The following is a 24,428-nucleotide window of genomic DNA, read 5'->3' as shown; positions in this document are numbered from 1 at the left end:
AGTCTTTTTACACTTTGTGCCCTCCTCTATATCTATTGAAGAACCACTGAGTATGATAAGAGCACTGTACAGTTTGTGTTTAGTTTATTGTGAGTCTAAATAGCAAACAAAGAACACTCTTGTGATGCCATAGTATCAGATTGAGGTTAAAGTTTACTACATAGGCTCTATTGATAAGCCTATATATGCATGTGTACATATATATATATGCACATCTTACTCTAGTGTTTTTTAAGGTTGCAGTGCAGTGAGACTTTTTTTGAACCAAAAGGGTGCTCAGGGGAAACTGTTCTAACCACATGTCATTTCTCTGTCAACACCTTTAATTATGTGGTTATTTATAGTCTGCTCTGTGCTCTTTGTGGTGTAACTGAGCCAATAGCTTGAGCCGCAGTCATACATCACACCTGCAGAGGTCTGTAATAAGTACAGTACAGAGTTTTACTGTCTGTAATAGTGCTGCTCAGGGATCCAGAGTCTCAGAGGTTATCTGGTTATGTTAATGGGTGTGTTAACCAGAATAAACGTGTATGTGATGACGTTGGTGAACCAGTTTGTTTATTTAATTGACCTTTTTCGCACAAGACATGTTGACCTGTCACAGTAGGGAAAGCACACATATAAAAGAATCAAATGAATGATGGCATAACTCCATTTATGCCTTAGTTTTAAGATGCTGACTCACTGTCAATACTGGAACAGATCCAATGTTAATGTTATTAGGAAGCTGTGCTTTTCCAATTGTGATGAAACAACATTACTGCGGGTGAAGCTGATGTTAGTGATGATGAGACTATTAGACTTAAAACCACATCCAAACCCATTTGCCTATATTTGTTCATTTATATATAAAACGATGGATATTATTTACATTTCCTCTGGATTGACATGCAAGGACTCAGTCAGTAAGGAGAAAAGAAGATCCTACCTTACGCACTGTTTTTAACAAAACCTTGTAGAGTGTGCCCTCTGGTGGTCACAGTGCTAACATGCAAAGTTGAGGCTTCCGATTACATTGGCCAGAAAGCTTCCATTAATTCACATCTACACTCCAGAGTCTACGGGAGCCGTAAAACAATGTGGTGAATTTCTTTATAACAAATACAGTGTGGAGTACATGCTGTATCACTGAGCGCTTCCACCCTCAGGTGCTGACACTGCATACTCCGTCCTGTAGGGGGCGGTGTGCGGTTTACAGCTCTGTCCACGCTCTGCTGAGTAAAAGAAGAGGATAAGACGTAGCTATTTGTTATGATTTAATTGACCAGTCTTCGCAGGGGAAGATGAATCAGCGGGACAGGAATCATATCAGAAATACTGTTTTATTTATCTCATTTTTAGATATTGGGAAAGCAACGTAGAATTTATCGTAGATTCAGACGCGTGACTGTCAATCACTTACGAGTGGTTGTTACTGCGTTCAGCGGCGGTAAATAGCGGAACTGCTGCCTGGAGGAGTGAGGGGAAGCGAGCTGGTGAGTGTGACACTTATCGTGTAATTACGTCGTGTTTTGTAGTTTGAGGCTCATTCTCTACATGTCAGCTTTGTTAGCTTGTTTTCAACTGTAGCCAGTTGTCATGGGGAAGCTATTCAAGCTAGCTTTGACACTAAGTCCTCCTCAGTGGGCTAATGTTACATACAGCGAGCTAATATTTATGTCTGTGCTATTAACTATAGGATAGGTGGTTGTTCTAAAGTGCAAAGTGTATAGAAATTACATCACCTTTTAGCTAAAGGTTACGCTATAAACATTCTTAACGTCAGTCACGTCATTTACGGAAGCGAATCCGCCCCCCGGCACAGCCACGCCCACCGAGGCACGTTTGGCAGACAGACAAAAACACTGCCCTGTTTAAGATTAATAGGGTAGTTCAATTCTGATTTGCAGGAGACTTTGTTAAGGAGTCTCAGTGAGCATTTGCCTTATGTTTATCAGTTTGTCATTTAGCTGCTGAGGCCCTGAGTGGTTGTTGTCTGGGGATTCGCTGTTGACCCTCATATAGTGGTTGTTTCATCTTTAATGGAGGTCTATTTCAACATGTTATGCAGAATCAACTCTTTCTGAAGCATCTTTTCAGTGGTTCCCTTTCAGTAGTTTTTTTAAAAAAAGCCTTTAAAGAGTAAGAGTTGCTAGATTGTGTAAGTATCCAATTGAAAAAATCCCACCTCCTCCCTTCAGGCCTTCCCCCAAAGTCACCCCCTCACAATACATGAATGCATGCTGCCTGAATGCTGCTGGAGGGGATGAGTTCGTGGTAGTGATGAGAAGACCGTCCCCCATGACGTGATTGAAATACCTGGACTGGATAGGGGTTTGTTTACGCCTTGTTTTGGTTGCATGTCAGAAATATGGAAAAGTAGAGACTATTGTCCAAAAAGTTAAGAAAGGAGATCATTGTCTTGCACAAACAAGGAAAAAGACACAAAAAGACAGGAAAGGCTCTGTTCCTAGAGATGCTGTTGGAAGCATAGTTCACAAGTTCAAAGCTAAAGGAACACTGGCTGCACTACCTGGATGAGGCAGAAAGAGGAAGTTATCAATGGCTGCCACCAGATTTCTGAGGAGGCAGGAGGACAAAAACCCTTGAGTGACTGCAAAAGACCTGCAGCAAGACTTGGTGGCAGCAGGCACTGAGGTTTCAGTTTCTACAGTAAGGAGCACACTAAACACTGAAGGCCTCCATGACTGAACTCCAAGACATTCACCACTACTGACCCAAAAGCACAAGACAAGTGGGCTCCAGTATGCTAGAAACCATATAAATAAGCCACAGACGTTTTGGGATTCTGTTCTGTGGAGCAGAGAAACAAAACTGGAACTTTTCTGGTCTGTGGATCAGCAGTATGTCTGGAGGAGGAAGAATGAGGCAGACGCTGAAAAGAACATCCAGCCTTTATTGAATGCTTTAATAGTGTCACAATGCCAGACATTAAGGAACTACAAGTTGTTGGTTGCTGCCAATCCACTGTGTCCAGCCCCAACACTTTGATTTGCTGCACTGGCTATCAATTCTAGCTGTGCTATCCATGTTTTGCAAGTAGATTATCTCACCACACAATTTTTTTGCATCGACAAGCCTTTTTGTTTTGTCCATTCTACTTTTTTTGAAATGAGTGGGTCCAGCAGAGCTGTATTACAGACCATGCCAAGGGGGATTGCTTTTTGTGTGGTTGATTGCAGTACAGATGATGATGCTAATGTAATAGTCTTCCTGTGGGCCAAACATGAAATGTATATAGGAAGTGTTGGCTTCCAGTATTAGCCAAGTGTAACCAAGGATTAATGCTCAGAATTATGCTCGAAAAAGCTAAGTATTGAGTACCACTCTTTGAGCTGATCAGTAAGCAGGGATCTTCCTGAAGGATGACAGAATAAATGTCTGTATTTGTAAAGCTCCTTTCTAGTCATTTCAACCACTCAAAGCACTTTTACATCACATCCTCATTCACACATCATTCATACAGGAGGAATTTAAGTTGGAGGAGACTTTTCTTTCAAGTTTGCAAGTTGGAGTTCAGTGTCCTGCCCAAGGTCACTTCAACATGCATGCACTTAGGAGCCAGGGACGACCCATTAACATCGACTACTAACAGATTTTTTAAAAATCTTTTTTTTAATTGACAGCATCAAACATTTATGTAAAATGTACTTGAAGAATATACATATTTGTCTGACATGTCCCATTTTTAGATGTTTTACAAAATGATAAAAACCCCAAAACAAGAGTGAAATTCTGAATAATTATGGAGTGATCTTTTCCTGACAGTACAATTAAAGATTTGCTAATACAAATACAACATCCTGTCTACGAGGCGTTACGTAATTAACCCAATGTTCCCAGTGTGAAAAAAATAGTTCAAGTTTATCCTTAATGTAAGCAGTCATCTTCTCCATTTTTGTAAATGTTCATTGTGATGTCCTTTCATCCATGCATTTAAATTCGGCCTCTCCTGGTGTACAAGTCCAATGAACATGGTCCCGTGTTACACGAGATTTGAAAATGTCCTGCAAGACTCCATGTATTTCTCTCCAAAAGTCTGCAATAAAAAGGCACTCCAAGAAGACATGGTAGTGGTTTGTGTTTAGATTTCCGCAATTTCTCCAGCATAATGGGAGAATCTAAATGTGACATTTGAGTTTTTCCACCAAAACTTTGGTTTGTGACTTTGTATATATGTATATGTCTTTCCTTCCCTCTCCCATCTGGCATTAATATAAAATTGGGCATTGGCCATCATATGAGGGGCTGCACCAACATATTATTGGTCTCAGTTGTGTTGCTAAATAATTGTCTTTAAGAGACGGTAGGCCCCACCCCTCCTTTTCTTTCGCTAACAAAGCTCAAGGTTTGGGCTCAGATTCAATTCTGGAGGTCAGGCTTAAGAAAGGAATTACATTCCATCTTGCTATATCATCTCTAATTTTGTTATTAGTTGGTGAATAGTTGTATTTTGGTAGCTCTGCAAGATCTTGTGGTATTATGATGCCAAGGTATTTGAAATTCTCTGTTGGTCATTCCAGGGGGCACCTATTTTTAATTTCCTTTGGTGGGCTATAGTTGTATGTGAGCAGACCAATTTGTTCAAATTACTGCATCAATTTAGGAGACAGATGGTTGATTGCCCTAAATAGATTGAAATGTAACAAGCCAATTTGTGTTCTTTCCCTTGAACAGCAGTTCCCTTCATTTAACCAAATCAAATGCTTTTTCAGCATCCACATTTATCACTATTAATTTGTTTTTGAACATGGTCTATAATACAGCAAGTAACATAAGTATTTAACACGTCACCATTTTTCTCAGTATACAGTGGGTACGGAAAGTATTCAGACCCCTTCACCTTTTCCACATTTTGTTATGTTACAGCCTTATTCCAAAATGGATTAAATTATTTTTTTCCCTCATCAATCTACACACAATACCCCATAATGACAAAGTGAAAAACAATTTTTAGAAATTTTTGCAAATGCATTAAAAATAAAAAACTGAAATATCATATGTACAAAAGTATTCACACCCTTTGCTATGACTCTCAAAACTGAGTGTCAGGAACTGGGAGACTAGTCAGGATAGAGGGAAAGATGAATGCAGCAAAGTACATAGACATCCTGGATGAAAACCTGCTCTAGAGCACTCAGGATCTCAGACTGGGCCGACGGTTCACCTTCCAACAGAACAATGACCCGAAGCACAAAGCCAAGATAACGAAGGAGTGGCTTCGGGACAAGTTTGTGAATGTCCTTGCGTGGCCCAGCCAGAGCCCAGACTTGAACCCCATTGAACATCTCTGGAAAGACCTGAAAATAGCTGTGCAGCGACGCTCCCCATCTAACCTGACAGAGCTTGAGAGGATCTGCAGATCTCTTCTATGAACTCTGATCTTTAGTTCTTTGTTGTTTTTGGGGTGACGTGCAGTGCCATTTGTTCTCCAAACATGGTGTGTATTATGGCATCCAAAGAGTTCCATTTTGGTCTCATCTGAGCAGACTATATTCTCCCAGTATTTCAGAGGCTTGTCCAAATGTTGTGCAGCAAACTTTTAACGAGTTTCAACGTGCTTTTCCTTCAGCAGTGGAGTCTTGCGTGGTGAGCGTGCATACAGGCCATGTAGTGCATTACTTATTGTTTTCTTTGAAATGATTGTACCTGCTAATTCCAGGTCTTTCTGAAGCTCTCCACAAGTGGTCCTCGGCTCTTGGACAAACTCTTCTGATAATTCTTTTCACTCCTACATCAGAAATCTGGTGAAAATGTCATGCCAATAGAAATATATTTACTGAGAAAAATGGTGACGTGTTCAATACTTGTTTTACCCGCTGTATGTAATGTTCGCTGTATTTTGTCTTGTGTTTGACATTGACATCAGTTTAGGTAGTAACTCTTCTAACCATTTGGCCACGATGGAAGTAAATAATCTATGTTAAGAACTGATATTGGTCTTAACGACTCACATTCCATTTATCTTTGCCTTCTTCAGGTATTGCAGAGGTTATTGCCTCCTTCCAGCTTGGAGCCTTTTTTAGAACCCAGTTAAGTGTAGGTATTATAACTTGTCAACTCATCTTTGAATGCCTTATACCATTTGCTGTATGCGCATCCAAACCATTTTCCTTCAACATCTGCAGGACTATGCTCAGGATGTTCTATGAGTCTGTGGTAGCCAGTGTTATCTTCTATGCTGTGGTATGCTGGGGCAGCAGGCTGAGGGTAGAGGACGTCAATAGACTGATCCGCAAGGCCAGTGACGTTGTAGGAGTGAAGCTCGACTCTCTGACGGTGGTGTCAGAGAGGAGAATGCTTCACAAAGTAGGAGCTATTTTGGACATTGTGTCTAACCCACTCCATGAAGTGCTGGTTAGATATAGGAGTTCTTTCAGTGCCAGACTAATTGTACCATATGCACTACAGAGCACCACAGGAAATCATTCCTGCCTGTGGCCGTTAATCTATACAACTCCTCACCCTGAGTGTACATGTTGTTGTATATCATTATTATTATTATTATTATTTAATACAACTCCTCACTCTGAGTGTACATGTTGTTGTATATTATTATTATTATTATTATTATTATTATTATTATTTAATACAACTCCTCACTCTGAGTGTACATGTTGTTGTATATTATTATTATTATTTATTATCATTATTATTAGTGGTATTATTATAATTATATAATACAGCTCCTCACTCTGAGTGTACATGTTGTTATATATTATTATTAGTGGTATTATTATTATTATATAATTATATATATAGACTCTGGACTCACCTGGTGCAATAATTTACCTCTGTGTAATAATTTGTAATAATAATTAATTTTTTTATACATACTTTATATATTTATATTTTTACTTTGTGTTTGAAGTTTATTCTTATTTTTTTGGAGCTGTGTTTAACAAAAAGCAATTTCCCCCTGGGGATTATTAAAGGGATTCTGATTCTGATTCTGATTTACTCAGTTTGAGCCCACTAATCACAATCTTGTCTTGTTTTTTAATTGTTGCACTTTGAGATTTGTACCTCCAAATGTAAAGTGCATTATAAATAAAATGTATTATTATTATTATTATTATTATTATTATCTTTAATTCACCTGCAGTTATGTTGTCAGTCAGCATTTTTACAAATTTGAAAGGAGACAGTATGTCTGTGTTGTGTTTTTAGCTTGTTCCTCTGCCCCTAAGTGGCCAAAAAGGTTATTACAATATGAGTTCAAGTCACATTGCTTTATGTGATAAGTCCTTAATATTACAATTTTCTTTCTTTTCAGTCTGCAGGCAGTGTTGTCAGTGTTTTCCAGCCTATTCATCAGTCGGTTAGTGGAGGGGCAAGAGGGAAACCCAGCAGGCAGAGAGACAAGAGGACAGGCAAAACTCAGGATGCCTCTGTTCTTCAGAAAGAGGAAACCCAGCGAGGACTCCCAGAAGAGACTGGAATATCAGCTGTGCCGGGTAAAAACAGTGTCATTATGTTTCTGTACCAGCTAACACTCTAGTGCTGGTGACAACCTGCATGATATTACTGCCAACCTGCATCTACGTTTATATTAATATGAGACTAAATGCATTCATATGCACCACTGTATGTCTCTTTGCTGACAGACAGAATATATGATCCAAATAAACCCAATTATTGTTATTCCTTGTTCTCCAGTCTAAGGAGGCAGGTGCTGATGACATCCTGGACATCTCAGCTTGTGAGCTGACAGAGGTGAATATGTTACTGTCAGCACATGTTAGGCAACCTGAACTGATGACTGGCTGGACAAAAAGTCTATTAATTGTACAATTGTTTCTTGTCAATCCTTTGAAAGTCACTATGTTTTAGGATAGGTGGAGTTCAACCAAAGGTCCTTTGGTTTCCCTAAATGAATAGTACAACATTTGGGGATTTTTAATTAGTATACTTTTTCCCCATTCATTCTCTCTCTCATCAGTCGGAGACAAGATGTGGTTAGCCTAGCTTAGCATAAAAACTGGAAGCAGGGGGAAATGGGTAAACAGCTTCTCCTTTCTGGACAATGAGATCAGAAGAGGACGATGTTTGAGATTTTAGTGAGTTATTGAGACTGCAGATAACTGTACTGCCAGTGCTACTCATACTGCTACAGATCATCTTTCATACTGCAAATAATAACATCTATGGTGTGTTCTGCCACAGGTTCCTTCAAGTGCATTTTCCATTTGCAAGGTGCTACAGAAGAAGGTACGACTGTAACATGGACATGATTGTTTAAATGCACATGCAGATGCAGGGATCCAGATTCTAAAATGTAAAGTTATGGTACATTATTAGAATTTATTTGACTTTAAGTATGTTTGTGTGTCCCTGGTTGAACAGTCAGCAGTCAGACATATTCTGTCTTGCGCTCCTTCAGGTCCTCATCCTCCACAACAATGAGCTGAGGTCATTGCTGCCGAGAGGATGTGATATCAGCACTCTTGCCGCTTTAAAGGTAACGTAAACTTGACACAAGCATGATGGGAAATGTAAGTGCCTTTTGAGAGCATATTTCAGAGCTGTATGATTTTAAGACATACTTAATATTTGGTTTAGGTTGTGGCTGCTCTGTGTTTCTAAACTCAAAATAGAATAGAATAAAATAGAAAAAGACAGAGCAAGTCCCTCCGTTTCACAATCAACCTGTGAGAAAATGTAAAACTATCCCAACTGATGAGGAAAAAATTATGATGATTTACCAAAAGTCCAGATTTTTGTTTAAACTGCGATTTGAAATTCCTGCTTTAAGCCCGATGTCTGACTCCTGCTTCATCTCTTCAAAAACATGAGTCAAACTGTCTGCTTCCAAAGGTTTTGGATCTGCATGAGAACAAGCTCACCTCACTCCCAGAGGACACTGGGAAGCTGGCATCGCTGCAGGTAAAGCCTTTGTGAATTCAAACCCTGCCACAGAGAAAAGAAGTGTAAATAAATACTATTCATCATCCATATATGTCCATTTTGTGTGCTGTCAGATTTTGAATGTGGCAAAAAACCATTTAAAGACCCTGCCGGATTCCATCTGGGATCTGCAGCTTCTGCAGACACTCAATTTGAAGGGTATGATGATTCCTGCTTTCTGCTTACTCCCATGAGTGAAAGGACATATACAAGTTGAATAACACGAGTCATGTTGTTCCTTGTCACTGTGCATCTGTCTAGGGAACTGTCTCAGTGAGCTGCCAGCCTTTGTTGGTTCTTTGAAGAGTCTGCGCACCCTGGATGTGAGTGACAACAACATCGTCCAGCTCCCTAAAACTCTGGCCTACATCCGCACCCTAGAGGTGTGTGTCTCTGGACTCAAACTAAAAACTAAAATAGGCTAAAAATATGGGTATGATTTTATATAAACTCTGTGTGTGTATGTGTACTGTGACAGAGCTGCACACTGGATTCTGCCATGATGTCCTATCCACCTGCATCTGTGTGTACAGAGGGCACAGAGAGCATCCAACGCTACCTATGCACTGGTGAGGTTATACTTATGGTCCTCACTGCTCTCACACACACGCACTCACACACACACACACACACACACACACACTCATAACTAAGATTTATTGATATGTATAGATATTTTAGCTACTTGTTAAAACCCATTCTCTAAAATTGTCATCAGAACATGACCAAATTTTTGGTATCATATTTTTTATTAATAGTAATTTTAATTGTGTTGCACAAATTTAAACTGTATTTAATAAATAAATAAATAGAAGGTGCCTCTAAACAAGAGGCCTTTCAGAATTGCCCATCCCTTGGGTGTCTTCTGGAACAAATATGACTGGAATTTAATCAATCCAGTTGTCTACACAGGCCACATTAAGTGTGTGGGGATGCGACCTGAAGCATATATTTAAGCTTTAAATCTATTTTCTTCCATTTTATGCATGCAACTACAGTGATTCTGTTTGGGGCTCTCAGTGCTGCCAAAACACAGATGACCAACTTTCAGTTCTGTGCCTGAACGCATCCTCTGCAGACACAGACGGAGCCCTGATGCTGCTGTTGCTCTGCTAAAGTGCTGCTTTCACCACTCAGCCTGCGTAGACATTGAGTAACATTATTTGTTGAATTTATGAATAATTTCATGTTCCAGATTGTTGATAAAAAAAAATATGCCATATGATTCGAAAGGTCAGTGTATTTAAAATTCATAATTCACAATTTATTGCAGCCTATGCAATAATGCAGTATTGAAGAAAAAGGTTGATATTACCACATGAATGGTGTATATTACTGCCGTAAAAATGATGAACCAAGTTGAAGTTCAAATTGAAGCAAGAGGGATAGTCACAAGAATTAAGGTTAAAGGCATTCATATGCCATTATATTCTCTAAAAGAATATTGTTGTATCGGTTTTCAGAGCTAGGAGTAGAGTACTACCCCCCATCCCAATATCTCCTGCCGGTGCTGGAGAGTGACTGTGGCAAACAGAGCTCTGACTGTTTGGATGGCTTGGAGGAGGCCTGGCAGGTACAGTAGGTGACACACTGACACACACAACCTGATCCCAGAGTAAAAAGTCATTTTAATGACTCTGTAGTGCTGTTTACTGTTTACTATGGTTGATGATATTTGAAGTCTCAGTCAATCTTTTCTCACTTTCTCTTGCAGAACAAATTCCGTGACTACGAGAAAAGAAAGGTGTGGAGCGACACATTCATGTTGTTAGAGTTGCCTGTCCCTAGGGCCTACTCTGTTGACTTAAGATGGCTTAGATGACACAGTCCCCTTTCTTCAGCAAAGTCTCATGGTGGACATGTTGTGGAATCCAGTTCAGTGTTTTCATTTCATGGTCTCTGCCTTTACTGTTTAGGTTCACTCATTGCTGCAAATGTTTTACACTGTTGTAGCAGCTACATTACAGGCTTGTAGCGAAACTTAGAGGGACAAGTCCAATTATTTATGCTGTACTGAATTTCTGTCCTTCAGGAACAAAAGCAGCTGGAAAAGCTGGCCTTTGAGCGACACTTCGAGGAGAAGCAAAAGGAGCACACGCAGCTTATACTTTTGAACACCTCCCGCAAGGAAACCATGCTCAACTCAGTCCGACAGGTACACGGCATACTACTTGCACCAGACAGAAATGCAGTGCAAGAGCTAATCAAAGCAATTGCTGCGCATGGCTATACAGAGTACCTCATCCTTGATTTTACAGTTTTCAGTCTATTCTTTGTCTGCTGGGGTAGGTAGTTTATTTTTGTTGCCATTCGGCAAAAATTCCATAATATCCGATGAACATCCGTTCATTCATCTATTTCATAGATGAATAGAGCTTCATGATGAAGCTGCTAACTTTATTATCCTGTTCCATCTAAATGTGTTACAATGGATCTTTTAGGGAGTGTTTTGGATGCTGCAGCTAATTCCAGTTTATGTATAGGTCGCTAACGCTAGCTGATATTAGTGCCTTGAATCACAGTGCATCATCTAAAAGGGATTTACAGGTCCACACATGGTCCAAGAAAATAGGACGGTAATTCTCATAATTCTCAATTGCTTCTGTAACAGCTTTCAGATCAAAAACACATGTCTGAACAAAAATAAGAAGACAGCTTTTGTTTTTGCTGCTTACTTCGCCTTGGGCTGGTCACAAGAAATGGCTACTCTAAAAATCTTTTATTTCAACTCCTGAAAAATGGGAGTTTTTGTTAAGTGTACATATCTATACATATATAAGTCAGGAGGAGGCGGTGTCTGTAGTGGTGTGTAGTTGCTGTGCCTTCATCATTCTTGTAGATAAGAGAATGGATGCAGGTTACCGTGACAACACAATACATAGTTTGCACTACTGTAACTGCACTTGTTTGGTGGCATTATTAACAAATGGGTCAACAGGGTTGCATGTTGGTTTGCACATACAGTGTAAATCACTCAAAGAAAATATGGTCAGGGAAGAGGGTGGTGCTTTTGGCCGCTGATTAAGCCAAAACTTGGAGCATAACCTGGTCTGGACAAAGTTAAGTTTGAGGTTAAGTCACCATGGTGATCTGGTCAGGTTAAGTGACATTAAAAAACCCCACATTAGGCTCAACATGCCTCACTAGCAGATAAATCTCACTTCATAGCACTCCCTCAGTGAAGTTTTCTTTTGTGCATGTTTTGAATCTAACTTTTGTGTTTCAGCTACATTAGCGTGTATAATGTTCTTGATGTTTAGGAGCAGGAGCGTCTGGAGCATGGGGTTAGCCAGCAGCAGAGAGCTCAGGAGGCCGAGAGGCAGCTGGTGCTGGAGAAAGTTCGACAAGCTGAAGACAACATCAGCAGTCGCATCAGCAACATGCTGATGGACAACAACAGGTAGACCTTAAGGAACTGGCTGTGTGGTGTAGTCTTAATTGTGAAGAGCTGGTGTGTGGATCTGTGTCATGTAGTAGAAGCTTTGTGCATACAGCGTCAACAGATGAGCCTCTGCTAATGAATGGATATTTATTTTGATCCCTCCAGGCAGAAAAAAAGTGCAGAGTTTCTTCAAGCCATGGAGGAAGATCGGTGAGTGGACAGACCACTGGTCCATAAAACTGATATCCAGTACTGTGCAAAAGTTATAGGCAGCTGTGAATTAATGCTGTAAAGTAAAAATGCTTTCAAAAATTTAAAATTTGTTTATATTTGGATATGATGATGTTGAGATCAGGGCTCTGTGGGGGCCACACCATCACTTCCAGGACTCCTTGTTGTTCTTTACGCTGAAGATAGTTCCTAATGACATTAGCTGTATTTTTGGGCGCGTTGTCCTGCTGCAGAATAAATTTAGAGCCAATCAGCATTGAGGACACCATTAACTCTGACCATTCCCCTATTCCATTTGCAGAAATGCAGCCCCACACTTACAAGGAACCTCCACCAGCTTAACTGTTACCTGCAGACACTCAGTACTGTTCCACTCTCCAGCCCGTCAGAGAGCAAACTGTCTTCTACTAGAGCTAAATATTTCAGATTTTTACTCATCAGTCCAAAGCACCTGCTGCCACTTTTCTGCACCCCAGTTCTTATGTTTTCGTGCATAGTTGAGTCTCTTGGCCATGTTTCCACGTTGGAGGTTTGGCTTTTTGGCCACAATTCTTGTGGCCAGACTCCTTCGTACAGTAGATGGGTGTACCTGGGTCCCACTGGTTTCTGCTGGTTCTGAGCTGATGGTACTGCTGGGCATCTTCCAATTTCGAAGGGAAGGAAGCATAATGTGTCTTTCATCAAGTTTCCTTGGCTGACCACTTGGCTGAGTTTGGCTGTTCCTCACCCAGTTTTAATCCTCACCCAATTGTCTTCCACTGACCAGACTGAGCACTTTCCAAGATGCACAGGGGAAAGTAAAAACACAACACAGGAGGCCTTAAAAACTTCCCCATAGAGAAGCCAAACTTTTGCACAGTGAAAAAAAAACTTAAAAAATGTATATACTCACATGTCATGAATATTTTTTAGAAAAGTTTATGGCCACTTTCATAACCAGTAGCGTAGTGTTGTCTTGGTTGGTGGGTATACTGTGGTGTGACTAAACATCCTGCGAAACACTGCTGCTGCTGGTGTAATGTCATTATCTAATGATATGCCCAATGCATTGTAGAGATATTTCTTCCTGTAGATTGTAACTGTTGTCAGAAAAATGATTTGCAGATAAATGTACCTTGTTGGTGAAGTTAAAAAGTACCTTAGTCGTATTTGTAGATTTCTGAGCTGAACTGGTGACTATTGGAACAACAAAAGAAGAGACATTGCTCCCCCAAGTTTAAGACAGCACTTCTGTCATGTTACCATGATTTTCAGTTGTCTGTCCCCATGGTTACTGTTAAAAGTCAGCAAGAGTATTACTATAAAAGTTTTCCCCTTCAGGATTCGTATGGAGCATCTGACTGCCATCACACAGGAAGAAGCCAGTTCACTGAAGAAGAGGGAGGTGGCAGGTCAGTTCTTTACCTGCTCATTGCTCTGTATGTAGAGTCATGCCCATTTTTTCTCAAACCATGAACATAGAAAATACTTTATTTTGCCAGTGACCTATTGTAAATTGACATAAACCGGCAAAACAACAGTGTAAATGTTTCCAAGTATTTACATTAATTTAAGCATTTATAATAAAATATGTGGGTCACAGCTTCAACTCATTAACTGTAGGCCTGCTTAAAGCAAATTCATTTGTATCAGTGGAAAAAAGTATGCACTACTGTCAGGACAGATTTATTTATGATTTAGGATTTTTGATTTTCCATTTAGCACTTTACTAAGTACAGTCAAGCTCCCAAAGGTTGAACGTTTCCAGTTTTGGTCGGCTTTTCTCTGGTGCCACATTGCATCCGCAGTGGCACTTACACGCGAGATATGTCACTAGCAGATTGTCATGAAATTTGCTGAGCACATTCATGCTCCTGAGTGAATGATCAATTTAGATTTTTGTTACCTCATGGCCTTTTATCTGACACCAATCCCAAATGTGTTGATGATACACTTGTTTTGTTTGGCATTCATTCCCTCACAACACATTTTCTTTTTCTATGAAACTGTCCCCTCTCTTCCCTCTGTGTGCTTTTAGCGGCCATGCAGAAGATGCTGTCAGACAGCTGTGCTGTGAGTCTCCTCCAGGAGGCCAGTGACTTCCGGAGACAGAGCCTGGTGTCTGAGACTTACAGAAGGTTCAACACGCGCACACACAAACACACAAGACTGTTGTGGTGCTAACAAATCAAAGCTTTGAGAAACGTGTGTGTTATTTCTGTTCCCTTGTTTTATAACAGTATGGAAACTTTGGACAGGAAGTTTGAAAAGATGTTGTCCCTCCAAGTTTTGGACAAATCTAAAGCCATAGCCCACATCTTACAAGAGGTATGTGGAGCCTGGGTATGTCTTCTGTAGTTGTCACAGGTGTCATGAGGGGTATCAAAATCACACTATTAAAGCGACCTCATGAACTGTTACATCCTTTGATTGTTAGGGTTGGGTCGCCTTCCAGTTTTGTCAGTCATGTTCAGAGAATGAGCTTAAACCAGGTTGATTTTAAGCGGACCGGCTGAACCGACCTTTTGTCATTATCTTAAAAAGTAGCCTACGTCAGCAACCTGTACCAACAATGCTAAATCCAGCCCAGTAACAATGGATTTCATGTGATAAAACAGGGAAACTAAACAAGTAGATAAACTGTAGAGACAGAGCTCCGTAGGAGGTTTTGTCTGATAAAATCCTTCGTCATTAGCTGGACTTAAGAGACTGTGAACACAACAATCACTGCTGCATTAGCCTCTGGTGCTAAAAACAATGATCAGCTGGGCAGGCCACACACCGCTGCTTACTTTCACTTTCTTCACAACTTTGTTTAATAAAGCTAAGCTAAATGGCTTATCAGTTGTCCTGACTGTGGTGTCCCTATACTCTCCTTTGAGGACTGTCATTATATCATCCAGTTGGGAGCTGCTGAGTTATAGGTGACACCTAGTGGTAAAATGTTGTATTACTGGTCTGGTCCGCTGCAGTCCGGTCTTACCCTTAATATCAAACTGGTTTGAAGATTTTTACTTTGGCCCAAATATGCTGATTGTTCTCTGCAGGAGGAGATGCAGAAAGCAGCGTTCCAGGCATTGCAGCTGCAGAAAGATGCTGTTCACGGCTATATCCGCAAACAGGTTTGTGGGGAGGGGTGGAGATGGGTGGGCTCAGGGTCAAACCTATCACTGGTCTGGTCTTGATAGGTACACTGGTCTTTGATAGAATGGAGTTCGTTATTTTACTTCTTTACGTCTTTATTTTTCGATAAAACATTACTAAGAAATTGAGTTCTAGAGTGAATTAAAGTACCTAATGTGATATTTATTTATTAATTCTTGGGATGTTGAATAAATAATGGTTGAAATAAAATCATACAGCACCACCAGAACCATACTCATCTCTTATCACAATTCACAGCAATAAATTACGAGTTTCATTTCTCAGTTCAACATACTGCATGGCTCATTTTACATTAGAAATTTAGAAATAGATAGTTTCATATTTTTCTCTCTGGCCGTGTTGTGACAGGCCAGTGACAGTGAAGGTGGAGAGTAGTGTAGCTTGCTAATGTTAGCGCTGATTCCCACTATGCTATGTTGTTTCAGTACATGCTGAGACAGCTCCTGCACAGTCTGTTATGTTTGTCCTGCTTTGTAAAAAGGTGGGAGTCTATAGCTAGTGTTAGTTGTCTCTCTGTCATGGGTCCATAGATGGGCAACAAGCATATGACACATTTAGGGCCAGCTCCGATCTCATCTGGACTTTGGGTGGTGGACACTAGGCAAAAGAAGTTAAGTAAATTAATCAAACGGAAAGACTGGGAGACAACATTAGTAGGACTGCCCTGACCAAAGATTTTTCTAGTCATTAGGTCAAGCCAGTAGTTGACAGGCTTATGAAATGAATTATTTAAATATTTACTTTTTTGGGGAATCAGAGTTCCAGTGCTGAGAATTAATTTTTGTTTAGTAAGATTAACACTGTGCTACATCACAAACAAATACAAAATCATATTAATAAGTCTTTTCAAATACAAAGTTTACACGTGCACAGATGAAGCGAGCCACAGCGACACTTGCAAAATAGTTTCCATCCTGACTTTATGTTCAGCAGCATGTCCCCTCTCCCTGCTAGCTTCATGTTTGCTTCTCGACTGTCCCCAGATCAAGGTCATAGAACGTGAATTAATGCAGCTGACTAAATTGGAGATTAAAAGACGCAATCTGGATGCTGAGAACCTGCAGGTGGGTGACACCGGCTTCTTCCTTTGTCTTTCCACATTTTTTTTACATCTTCCTGTTGGTTACTATCGCATTTCTTTTGGCTATTTTCATATCATTGCTCCATGGCAACAATTTCTCATTGTGTACAGTGAGGCTCAAGAAAATAATCGGAAGCAAAGGGTTATTATGTGTTCATGGTTTCAATGGAGTGATCATCATAATAATCAAATCAAAAAATCAGTGGGGCCATACTTGTTTTTAATGTTAGTCTTTCAACACTATGTACTTATGTGTGATTTGTCACTTCACCTCATGTTATCGTGTGTGTGTGTGTGTGTGTGTGTGTGTGTGTGTGTGTGTGTGTGTGTGTGTGTGTGTGTGTGTGTGTGTGTGTGTGTGTGTGTGTGTGTGTGTGTGTGTGTGTGTGTGTGTGTGTGTGTGTGTGTGTGTGTGTGTGTGCGCAGGAGGTTCTGGTGGAGCAGCGCACAGCTCTCAGTGATTTGTTGCAGCAGCTGCTGAAGCAGAGGGAGCAGAGAGAACAGGAGTTGCGGCAGATTCTGGTGAGGAAACAGCTGCTTTGACCAGGCCTCAGTGGGCACCAAGCAATGTCTCATAGTTTCCTCTGTTACATGTTATCAACATGGTGCTGTTATCACATCTGCACTCTTTTCAGTTATTTACACATGGTCTTTTGAACTGATACGTTTAATATGTTCTCCCCTGTCTCTCTCATTCTGGGGTCAAGTGGTTAAATGAGACCAGAAATCACTTTGTGTTTTCCAGTTGGAGATGGAGCTGAAGTCTGAGTCCAACCAGCAGAACTACTGGATGATCCAGTACCAGAGACTGTTGGATGCCAAGCCCCTGTCACTGCGCATGCAGGTACAGTACAGAGCATGGGGCACACAGAAACATCTAAAAAAAACAAATAAAAACTGTGCTGTTCTTAAACCGTCATTTTACTGCAGGAAGCCGGTGTGGAGAAAGAGTTGGTCAACCTGTTGTGCAAACTGTCTGCTCAGCACTACCTGCCCATCCTGGCCCATCATCGAGTGACGACGGAGGCCCTTCGCCACATGAATCCATCTGACCTCAAGAAGGTTTGTCTGCAGCATCATGACTAACACATTTTTATACACACACTAACAGATTTGTAGATAAACACAACTCCAACGGAATGCTGCTGTACTCCAAATGGTGCTCCATATATGTTAGCCAAGTTAGCCATATGAGCAAAAAAACTGATGATATGTATGTGTCGTGATTACAGCTTGTCATGCTGCCAAAAATTGAATGCAGGTTTGCATGGAATGGAATGGAATCAAATTCAGAGATTAGTTTCTGAGCATAACATATGTGTTGCTGCTGAAAATCTGTGAAAAGACAGTGAACCATGTAGTACAGTATTGACCTGTGGAGTTATACTGTTACACAGTTTTTTCCCCACCTTTGAGTTCAGAATATTTGGGTGGGTGCGAAATGGTGGCTTAATGACATACTGGAGCGTCCTTATCAAGACCCCCCCAGCACTATATAAAAGAGCATCACTAGTTAGGGGCGGTGGCTTTGGGGAGGCAGTAAACAGCATCCTGTGCTAACCTAGCATTACCGGTGCAGTCTCCTCACTGCAGTCAAACCTAACCTCTATAACCAGTGCTATGGTAGGTTGTGTTGACTGCTTTATTGTTACAGATGAGTTTCTCTTAGAGAGATGTATCTGTGAATTAAACCAGCTTCTCTGTTAGCACTACATTACATATTATGGGCACTCCAGATTTACTAAGGCTGTAAGCAGACCTGCTAGCACTAGTGCAGTCACCCCTCCCAACTGCGAGCCAGTTTTGGACTCTCACCAGCCCCGATGGCTCAACACAGTTAAACAATGCTCACAAGTGACAGGGGCCTACATCAGGGGCAACAGACCTAGCAGGCCCTCAGCTAGAGTACCCATGATATCCAAAGCAGTGCTTACAGAGATAAGCTCCTGTAACTGACAGACACATTTGTCTAGAACAGACATCTTTTCTGCAGCCATACTGTCCATGTCTACAACAGCAGAGCAGCTGTAGTTATGGACTGTAGATTAAAACAGACAAACGGAGGAAAACAGTAAACGGCAGCTATCGATCTCACAGAGATTGTATTGGTTTCATTACAGCCTTCTTGGTTTCATCACCTTCAGCGGACATCCCCCAGCGTTTCAGAGCAGAGAATACTGCCATAATTTTCTTGGATTTTGAAACCTAATTTTATATACTTGCCATTTTTTAATGACTTTAAATGTTAATATATGTGCAGAATAACCACCAGTGTTCATTTATCTGTTTCCAGCTTGGCATTAATGAAATAGGAATCCAGAGAGCTCTTCTGAACTGGGCTCGGGAACAGTACCCTGAAGGTACATTACACACCTCCTACATTGCTAGTCAAGTTTTCAACGCAAACAAATCCACACTGATCACAAAAGCAACAACAGCAACTCAACTAATGGCTTCTCCTGTAAATCATAGTGTGATCTAGATGGAGCAGAACAGCACAATGTGAACACACAACACCACAAATCTGCAGCCAGAGGCAGACTGTATGAGTTCCTTTGTTATTTTGTAATTTAATACACTGATGATAGAAACAAATAATAAAAAAGTGTAGCAATTTGTATTATTCCATCAGACACTGTCGTAATTCTTCTGTGTCTCACAACTGGGAGCTCTGACCAATCAGTGGAGACACAGTTAAGAAGTTCAACACATAAACAGTGGAATATTTTTGTGATTTATACAACTGGGTGTGCATTAAACACCACAAAAAGGGACTCGAGGCGTAAAAAAAACTCCTGGATGTCCCGTAAGACACATTTAGCAGCAAAATGCCAAACCACTCTTTGTGCTGCCTTGTTTTAATGACCCTTGACTTTTCTCTTCACCCTAACCTAAGTGAACAGAGCCATGTGGGCAAAATGTGTGGGAGTGTGTTTGAGCCCTAAATGAGCCCCATAACATATCTTTTGTCATTTCTGTACTGCAATTTCTTGTTATTTCCTGTCCGCCATTCACTGGTAGCAACGTATCTAATATTAGCTGATAATGTTGGTCCCAGTATATAGGTCGGGCTGTATATTTTTATTTTCCTTTTAATGGACAATACAGGACAGAACAATGAACAATTGAAAAATAAGGGATGTTTGTGTATGAGATTGGATGGTCCCCTCTAGGAACGCCACTTTCATAAGAAAATTGAGGGCTTTTGCCAATATTTGAGTTTCTTTGAGAATTTGACAAATTCTGCAAATGTATTTATGTTTAGGTAGCAAAAACGTATTTTTCTACTTATTTTGAGAATGGAAGCTACTGTTTAGGGTTTAGAAACTCACCTAGTTGTGACTTGTTTGTTGTCCACTGATTATCTTCTTTTCTATCAGGAGCTTGTAAGGCTGTCCCACAGGATAAAGAGGCAGAAGTCGTCCCCACAGCTCCACCCCCCTCCTCCCCTCCATCGGTTTCTGACACTCCTACCATCCAGATCCCCAGCCCACCACGCAGCCCAGGGACCCCTGTCACCCCCTCAGCCCCTAGCCCTGTGGAGGGACCAGGGAGCTCTGAGTGTGTAGTCTGCATGGAGAACAGGGTAAGAAAACCCTCAGTAAAACTAGAAAGTAATAAATTGTGATTCCAATGATGCATGGCATCCAGATAGAAGCAGGAAGTGATGGGCAGATTGGGTGAGATGGAGGAAAGCCTGTACTGCTAGTTTAGATGATATTATGAGAAAAAGATACAGTTGCACCAAAAATGATTCCACCCCCATTGCAAATCGGGTGTATTGGCAAAATGTACACACTTTCAGCTGTGTTCAATGAACTACTCAAAGAACAATTGAAATAGCTCAACACAACTAATATTACAGGTGGTTTCTCCAAAATCAACACAAGATGCCACCATTAATGACTGCTACAGTCTCAAAATTATTCAACCCCTTGACAAACATCTTTAGTTCTTAGTAGAGCACCCTTTTACTGTTATGACCTGCTGCAAACATGATGCATAGTCAGACGTCAGGTTCTGACATCCTGAGGAGTCTGAGTCCATTCCTCATGGACAACAGCCTCCAGCTCTCTAATGTTCTTGGGTTTGTGTGCTGCAACTTCCTTCTTCAAATCCCACCAGAGATTTTCTGTGGCATTCAAGTCAGGTGACTGTGACGGCCACTCTAGTATCTTCCAGGAGTGAAACTCAGCCTTGGTGGACTGTGAGGTGTGCTTGGGATCATTGTCCAGTTGGAAGGTCCAATGACACACAAGCTTCAGCTTCCTCACAGACGGCCTGATGTTTTCTTCCAGGATCTCCTGATACTTGATTGAATCCATGTTGCCCTCCAAACGCTGCAGGTTTCCAGTGCCAGAAGAAGCAAAGCAGCTCCAGAGCATCACTGAGCCACCTCCATGCTTCACTGTAGCAGGATGTTCTTTTCAGCGTCTGCCTCATTCTTCTTCCTCCAGACATACTGCTGATCCATAGACCTGAAAAGTTCCAGTTTTGTTTCTCTGCTCCACAGAACAGAATCCCAAAATCTGTGGCTTATTTATATGGTCTCAAGCAGACTGGAGCCCACTTGTCTTGTGCTTTTGGGTCAGTAGTGATGTAGATACCTTCCTCTTTCTGCCACGTCCAGGTAGTGCAGCCAGTTTTCCTTTAGCTTTGAACTTGTGAACTATGCTTCCAACAGCATCTCTAGGAACATTCAGAACCTTAGCTGTCGTTTCATGTGTTTTTCCTTGTTTGGTCAAGACAATGATCTCCTCTCTTAACTTTTTGGACAATTCTTTTGACTTACCCACATTTCTAACATGCGTCACAGTGAACAAACCCCTAGACAGACCAGGTATTTGATGTGTTCTAATTCAAGCACACAGGCGTTCATTGGACACAGCCGAGAGTTTGTATATTTTGCTAATACACCTAATTTGCAGTGGGGTTGAATGATTTTAGGTGCAACTGTATAAACTCACAAAATAAGTTGGATCTTTGTTATTGTTGCTATGTATTATTCAGTTTCTGGGGCAAAAACTCCAACATAGCAAAGAAAAAAAACAGTAACTTAAATGTTACAAAGTAAACAGTAAGCTACCTAAATATAGCCACAGAAGTTGGTTTACCTTTAACAATCCTGCTTCGGCATTTTTGCAAGTGTTTTTTGGTCAATTTCTTTCATTTTCCCCCTTATGAACAGCAACTTTTGGTACTCCATAAAAGCTCCTCATGGTTTCTCTGTTGGATTGATTCAAGCAGCCACAAATTATGCAAACCTTAAGCTTTTTGCGTTTGTGATAGTGCCTCTTTGTGCTGTAGTAATGAAATGCCGATTTTGAAACCTTAGCTTGCATGTACACACTTCTCCAGTGGACTGACTGTGTCTTGTCTTTCTCTCCAGTCTCAGGTCATCTTCCTGCCCTGTGGTCATGTATGCTGTTGTCAGGTCTGCAGCGGCGCTCTGCAGAACTGCCCTCTGTGTCGTAGCAACATATCCCAGAGCATACGCCTCTACCACAGCTAGGACCAACGCACCGCAGCTCTCTTTATTTATGCATGATCATAAAGCTGGTGTGAGCTATCTTTGTCATGTATAGACAAGATTTTAGCAGGTTTTCAAACATCTGATCCACTTTCCTGTATTAACCCAACAGTACTGTGTGATATACAGGCGCAAATAAGGTTGAATAGAATTCTTTTTAATTGTGTTCTTGGTTGTCAGTGGTGCCCCAGACTGTTTTGTTTTGTTGTTCATTTTCAACATAATTTAATTATATTAAGAGCCAAGTGGATTATACCACTCACTAGGTGAATACTGATTGTTTGTTGCCTTCTCAATTGATGCGTGCCTTTTTCTGGAACTCTTTTTTTTTTTTTTTTCTATAAACAATAGTTTGTCAACCAAAGTAACACCTGTACAACATTGGTATAACTTAACTAAAACATAATCTATTGATTGTGGCTTCAGTCATTGCTGATTGTCACTGCGTCACTAATGCAAGCTTGTGTTGTTGCTCTTAAATCCATTACACCACTTGTCTTGTCCTCACTGCTGGAGGCTTCCTTCCTTCTCATCCAGGTCCCTCTGTGCTTGCTGGAATACATTTAGCTGGTGTTAATATGAGTGAATTGTATATCAAAGCATATCTAGACAAATTGAGGGGAAACGCATTTCTGAAATGAGCTGCTGGATCTGTGTTAACACCCTCAGTTACTTCCACTCTCTATATTATATCACTATAATCCTAATACTCTATTGTACTATAGAGAGAGAATGAAAATCCCAAGTTTAGTTAAGTTTTCTCCAGCTTTACAAAAGTGCAAACTAGAGAGAGTAGAGTCACAGGCTCTCTCTAAGATCAGACAATAAAGCACAACCCACCTTAATACCATTAGTATCATTGTAGTTGATCTTCCAGCTGGGATTGTTTGGGACAAATGGGGGATCTGGAGCCCCTGGGCAGTTCCCCACTTGCTTGGATGCCCTGGACCTTATTTCAGTTTCCCCTCCACTTGTCTCTGACATATCTTTTGATCCCACACTTATTGAAATTGTTATATACTGTTTGGTGCATATGTATGAACTAACAACACATCACCTGTTTGAAGCCATCATGAATGCTATTGTATTCTTTCAAGTGCTCTTAATTTTAGACAGACCGAGATAGATAGATGTACTTTATTGATCCCAGGGAAATTGTATTGCTACAGCAGCATAAATAAATGAATACACAGTAAGGAAAAAGAACTAACACACAGCATCTCAGCATGTTTCAGGAAATATCTTCATGTTAAATGTAGCGTGTAAAAGATTCTATATAAATCACACACTTCTACTCACCCTCTGTTAATATGACAGCTTTCTGTTACTGATGACATGCACTGCTCCTACACATGCAGCAACATCTGGAAATGTACTGAAATACAGTGTACTAACAGTCATGTTATTGAATCTCTATAATATATACCTTTATTTTACATAGCTGGGCGTCTGCAGTCATTTTACATCTTGTACTTGCTGTAGGGAGTCATCTTGGAAGGACTGGATGTCATTTTAAGATTTTTAAGAACTTTCTTTGTGGAGGAACCATATCACACACAAATTATTACATAGGGCTGACAAGCCAAAAGGTTGGAAACCACTGCTTAAACCTTTATCACAACACTGCATCTTAAATGTTATCACTTTTTAAAATGTGAAATACTGATGAATGTAGTGTAAATGTAGAATAAATCCCCCTGAAGTAAAAAGTTATAAAAGTGGAAATATTCAAGTCAAGTACATGTTCCTCAAAATTGTTCATCAGTAAATGTACTTAGTTACTTGTACTGAGCAGCCGACTATCTTCTTCAATAAGACATCTAGAAACCAAGTATACCCATAAAGGAATACATCTTTATATACTGTGTCTGTGGTTTGGCCCAATGCACCCAAAGAGGAGCTATAAAAGAGCAGAAAACACATTGTGTGTACAAGAGAGTGGCCTATAAATCAGTAATAACACAGTGGGCCGCTGCTCACTGTAGAACATATTTGATGATGTTTCTCATAGAAGGTGGCTGTCGGCGAACGTGGTTTCAAGTAAGAAACACTCGAATCACTGATTTTTCTTGTTGGGTCTTAAATGTGGCATCAGCGCACGAGCCAATCACGACGAGGAAGTGAGTTGCCGTAAAGTGTGGCGTCAGTGTTTG

The 24,428-nt window shown here is 40.6% G+C and overlaps 1 protein-coding gene across 1 annotated transcript; it reads left to right on the top strand.

The window, feature by feature from the left end:
• The first annotated feature begins 1,243 nt into the window (after nucleotides 1-1,243).
• On the top strand, nucleotides 1,244-23,711 carry lrsam1 (leucine rich repeat and sterile alpha motif containing 1). Its single transcript, XM_070850744.1, has 25 exons — nucleotides 1,244-1,475; nucleotides 7,277-7,457; nucleotides 7,660-7,716; nucleotides 8,167-8,211; nucleotides 8,384-8,461; nucleotides 8,818-8,886; nucleotides 8,982-9,066; nucleotides 9,169-9,290; nucleotides 9,386-9,476; nucleotides 10,371-10,480; nucleotides 10,622-10,651; nucleotides 10,940-11,062; nucleotides 12,168-12,307; nucleotides 12,455-12,499; nucleotides 13,841-13,911; nucleotides 14,538-14,637; nucleotides 14,740-14,827; nucleotides 15,547-15,621; nucleotides 16,648-16,728; nucleotides 17,172-17,267; nucleotides 17,491-17,589; nucleotides 17,676-17,807; nucleotides 19,039-19,105; nucleotides 20,126-20,331; nucleotides 22,135-23,711. Exons 2-25 carry the CDS (start codon nucleotides 7,386-7,388, stop codon nucleotides 22,255-22,257), a joined length of 2,205 nt encoding a protein of 734 aa, XP_070706845.1. The 5' UTR covers nucleotides 1,244-1,475; nucleotides 7,277-7,385; the 3' UTR covers nucleotides 22,258-23,711.
• The last annotated feature ends 717 nt before the right edge of the window (nucleotides 23,712-24,428 follow it).

Source organism: Pempheris klunzingeri, chromosome 19 (assembly GCF_042242105.1).
Source record: "Pempheris klunzingeri isolate RE-2024b chromosome 19, fPemKlu1.hap1, whole genome shotgun sequence".
Taxonomy (NCBI): Eukaryota; Metazoa; Chordata; class Actinopteri; order Acropomatiformes; family Pempheridae; genus Pempheris; species Pempheris klunzingeri.
This window is presented reverse-complemented; position numbering and strand designations above follow the sequence as displayed.

Bases quoted from the DNA above. Each gene is read 5' to 3' on its own strand.
- lrsam1 (XM_070850744.1), top strand. From the start codon at position 7,386: ATGCCTCTGTTCTTCAGAAAGAGGAAACCCAGCGAGGACTCCCAGAAG. The intron at 8,887-8,981 runs GTAAAGCCTTTG...GTGTGCTGTCAG, and splicing joins GGAAGCTGGCATCGCTGCAG to ATTTTGAATGTGGCAAAAAA. The intron at 16,729-17,171 runs GTGGGTGACACC...GTGTGTGCGCAG, and splicing joins TGGATGCTGAGAACCTGCAG to GAGGTTCTGGTGGAGCAGCG.